This window comes from Fukomys damarensis, unplaced genomic scaffold (assembly GCF_012274545.1).
Source record: "Fukomys damarensis isolate Sample0158 unplaced genomic scaffold, DMR_v1.0_HiC HiC_scaffold_24, whole genome shotgun sequence".
Classification (NCBI taxonomy): Eukaryota; Metazoa; Chordata; class Mammalia; order Rodentia; family Bathyergidae; genus Fukomys; species Fukomys damarensis.
This window is the reverse complement of record NW_022900936.1, coordinates 12,648,751-12,653,672: the sequence shown is the minus strand read 5'-3', so window position 1 is coordinate 12,653,672 and position 4,922 is coordinate 12,648,751. Positions and strand designations below refer to the sequence as shown.

The 4,922-nt window shown below is 37.1% G+C and overlaps 1 protein-coding gene across 1 annotated transcript; it reads right to left on the bottom strand.

Moving 5' to 3' along the window:
- Positions 1-693: 693 nt before the first annotated feature.
- LOC117287481 (keratin-associated protein 19-5-like) lies at positions 694-4,608 on the bottom strand. The gene is given in 3 exon segments (XM_033768053.1): positions 694-766; positions 844-981; positions 4,418-4,608. Coding segments are annotated over 3 exon segments (402 nt in total).
- Positions 4,609-4,922: the final 314 nt, after the last annotated feature.

Sequence of the window (4,922 nt, the reverse complement as noted above, 5' to 3'; positions counted from 1 at the left end):
CTCCTTGTTTGAGGATTTTCACTACCACTGTCCCCTGTGTCACCTGCTACATTTGTTACTCCTGATGTACCGAATAAAGATGTAGCAAGCTTGGGATCTTTCCTCCTCGCCGCCCAGAGCAGCAACGATCAGGATCAAAGCTAAGTCTTATTTTTTTAATCTTTTCTAACTAATTAATTTGCCTTGTGCTGTCGTGGCTCCCAAGAGACTAGGACTCACTGCAAAAGTTCTAGTAATGTCCTCTTTCCCTGTTCCCTACACATGGAAATAACAAAGGCATTTTTTCAGAAGGGATGGGCCCAGAAGTTCTGATTACAGTAAAATCTCAAATTACTATTCATCCCTCGGGGAGACATGTAGACCTGGACATTGCATCTTCATCTTGAGGTCTGGTGTTCTTCAGATTCACCTCCAGCCACAATTTTGATGTCTTTACTTTTTGTGATGAATTCCTTAAGGACCCAGTCCCTCTCTGACTGTATATTAATTCCCATCTAACTTAGCTGCCTGAAATAGTCTTGCATATGATTGGTGCTGGAGAGGAAAATAGAGCAACTCCGCATCGACTCATCTTAAATACTGATAAATATCGATCAATAAATGCTAGGAAAAAAGGGTGATTCTGGAATAAAAACAAAGTCTAGAACCAGATGTATTTGGAAGTTTCTTCTCTGCTTCTCGCGAGCAATTCGTTTAGTAGAATCCAGAGAATCCATATCCTCCAAAGTAGGATGGGCGGCCGTATCTGTAGTTTGCAAAGCCAGAGACAATCCATAGCCGTCATAGACGCCGCAGCCCCTGCCCCAGCCCAGTCTGCCGAAGTTGCTGCATTCACAGCCGCAGCCATAGCCCGGGCCACCGAAGCCTCCGTAGCCGTAGCCCTGGCCTCTGTGTCTCAAGGTGTCAGGGGTAGTGAGTTTAGTTTGCTGTTCTAATGAAGATGCACAGGGAGTATCACTTATCAATGTCTTTACGAGGAAGCTTATATAAGCAGGTCAGAGAATGTGATAAAACACAAGCCTCTCCTTTTAATGTTATGCCTTAAATTACTCTTACCTGAGACAACTCATGCTTCAGTCGTCACATGACAAACATATTCACAGTCTCTGAACTTGCCTGGCTATTTAGTGAGGCTCTCTTTGAGATCATTGCTTTAATTCTGTTAGAAGGAACTGCTACACACTCCAAGTCCCGCACACACCCCACGACCTATGTAGAATTCTTTCTCAGTAGTCAGTTGATATCATTCATATTAAATATTTTTAAATGCAAAATTGAATATGATCTCAAGCATTCAGTGGGAGCGTTGCTCTAATTGGTTCTAATTTTGAAAAGTAGTCAAAATTAAGACAATTTTATCAATATTTGAAAGACTTACATATTTAATATCACGAGTTGCATGAAAAATTTGACTCATCAGAGATATAGATCAGAGACAAAAAGCAAAATTACACCCTATTTCTAGAGTTTTAGGACTTTGTGCATAATTGTTATTTTTATATTTGGCTTTACATATCAGCAAGCAAAATTTTGCTTTTGGTTTAACAGCTCAGAGCAACTGCAATCACCCGTGGAAAGACTAATGGAGATAGAAGTTGCCACCTAATGGGAAATCCTGCCAGAATTCTTTCCTTTCCCCATGGTGAGTTAGTTGTAGCCTCAGTGCTTCCCCAAGTTCAGATCAGACCTGCTCTGTCCGTTGTTGTGTCTTTCTCCATTTTTGTAAAACATTAGTCAAATTTTTCACATCTCAAATTCAGTGTCGCCCCTGTTCCCTTTCCTCTACTCTTATTGTTGTATTCAGGTGAAGGTGTAAGGCAGGTAGAACAGTTTCGGCTACAACTTACTCAGATCCACACCACGTTCGTTCCATGTCTCTCTCCATCATCAGCATAACACATTCTCCTTTGTACATTTACTTTGCCTATTCTGCGCACCTGTTGGGGTTCAGGCAATTTCTAACTAATCTGTTCAGCAATATCGACTAGAATTTTCTAAGGTACTGATGATGTGCTTTCTCATTTCAAGTATATCTCAATGCTCAATATCATCTGAAATTTTTGAAAAGATTTGTGCACCTTAAAACAATATAAGAGAATTCCAGGCATATGAGGCACACTTGAAAAAAAGAATAAAGAAACATTTCTTGGGAACAGGTGTTGGAATGGTGTTCATGGTGTCCCTCAGCTCAGCCCAGAAACCCTACCCAGGTCTGATGTCATATTTGATTAAGCTTGGCCCAGATCTGATCCAGTCTTGAACCCTGAGACTCATAAAACTTAGTTATTTTACATGATTGCTACTTAGCTTTGTGGACTTTTATGAACAATATTTGGATGACACATTTCCCCTCCAATGGGTTTATTCATTAAGCTGACCTAATTTCAAAACAAAACCTAGCATTTATTTAGCACTCAAAATATTTTTAATGAATTTTATTATTTTAATTGATATTTTTTAAAGAGACACATGTAGAATTATGCGAGTACCTTAATGGCTGTATAGGAAACATTTAACTGTTAGATATGAGTTTCAATAAGATTTCTGGTACCATGGTAACATTTAATCCAACATTGGTCTACATTTTTTTGTCTGTGCTACTCTAACCAAAGTTGATTCCATTTTTATTTGCCTTTTCATAAGTCTGTTCACAAAATGAGCATTTTTATTTTCAACAAATCATCAAGAAATATACACAAATTACATATTTAAGTATTTCACAATCTTGTGTAGTTTTGCCAGTGCTTTTGGGTATGATTGGTGGTTTTTTTTGGGTTTTGGTGCTTAAAAATATCTATCTGTATGGAAATAGTATGAGATACAAATGAAAAACTTCAATAACAAAATAAACATAAATCTATTTTAAACAAGAAAATTCATGACTATGAAGTGCACGTTATTTCTTAGCTGAAAAAAGAAGAATATGTCCACTTTTTCATGTATGTACAAAGTTTCATTGGAATCTTTGAGGGACTAGTATTTTTCTTTTCATTCACTGGATCAAAATCACATTTGTACCATTACTACTTTTTTAGAAGTTTTAACTCATAACCTAAGTTTCTACTCATATTGATGAATGGAAGGGTAAAATATATTTTCACACTTTCTGTAGAGTAAAACTTATGTTATGAATTCAGAACATTTTCTCACAAGTTAGACATAGATTAATGCAACCTTAGAGAATAAAATTATGATACTAGTCATAACACAAAAAATGTCAACTTCAGTAATAATTACATTGATTACTACTTTTCAGCTCCTTGGAGACTGTCCCTGAAGATGCTACCTAAATCAAAAGAAAATGCTTCCAGTGAAACCCTGCTTTCCTGTGTTAGAGAATATAATTTGACCTTCAGTGGAGTTGCTTAGTTTCTCTGCTCAGACCACTAAGGCAGCACACACAACCTCTTCTTACAAGAAGAGGTCATATAATGAGTTTTTCAGTTTTAAAGCAAAAGTTGAATTTTAACATTGTTCATTGGTTACTTACATTCAGGAGCAGATAAGCTACAAACTGACTTGTTCCATTCCCTCTTAAGAGTAAAAATGATTTAAATTATACAATGGAATTTTATTCAGCCATAAAGAAAGTGAATTCATGTCATTTGCAGGAAAATGGATGGGTCTTGAATCCGTAACGTTAAATGAAATAAGTCAGACACAAAAAGTTAAATATCACATGGTTTCTTTCATATGAGAAACTCGAAGTATAAATAAATTACAGGAGAGATGTAGGAATCAGGGGAGCGGGGCTTTCGGAGTTGAGGAAGGGAGTCTAGAGGAAGAGGGAGGAAGGAGAATTGAAAGATTAAGGTAGAATAACATTTATACCAGATCCCCAAAGCCAATACAAATATTATGTATTACAAATATGTATAAAGTCAATATAGAAAAAATAAAAATATATAATGTAATAATTATGACAAGACACATAATTATGATGCACCGTATGATATTTCAATATATTTATTGACTAAATCAAGATAATTAGCATGTCCTTATGTATGCTTGGATCATTTACCATATATCTATTTGTATGTAGACAAACACACGTTTATATGCATGTAGATTCATAAGTATTGTATTTCTACATGCCAACAGTAAAACTTTCATCTAAGTATGCGTGCATATTGAATTCAATGAATCAAACAATAGCCATATTTTTAGCTTCATTTTAAATCATTTATTGAGCAATGAATTCAAACCAGCCAGTAGTTCTTAAGCAGCAGATCCAAATTTGTTGTTTATAAATAATGAAATCTCTGAATGTTTTAGATTTCACACATGCTCCATAGGTATACAGTGATCTCAGTCCATTGACTGAAGAATATCTTAGCAAATCCACTCAAGATAACAATGTAGAGGCACTAAAGCGGGATCGCAATAAATTCTGGAGAATCCACATCCTCCATAGTACAATGGGCGGCAGCAGCTGTATCCGTACTTTCCAAAGCCAGAGCTGAATCAATAGTCGCCATAGCTGCCATAGCCCCTGCCCCAGCCCAGTCTGCCCAAGCTGCCACATCCACAGCCGCAGCCATAGCCCCAGGCACCGAACCCTCCGTAGCCGTAGCCCAGGCCTCCGTAGTAGCTGCTGTAGTAGCTCATGGTGTCAGAGGTGGTGAGTTTGGTTCCCTGTTCCAGACGAGTGTGCGTACCAGTTAATGTCGAGGGATGCTTACATACCCTGGATAGAGCATGTGATAACAACTGTAGCCATTGTTGGTTTTGTATCATTCCAACTTAATGGTTTACTAGAGCCAGCTCATTAATCTGTTTGGTAACATTAGAAGGAGGGGCACCTAGCTCATTAAAATGTTTTAGCTTGCTTCACTACTTAGTTAGAATGCCTTTGGATTCATTGCATTCTTTTTTTTTTAAATGAGTAAAAGTGTGTCTTCAAAGTTAGCAAATTATAAATC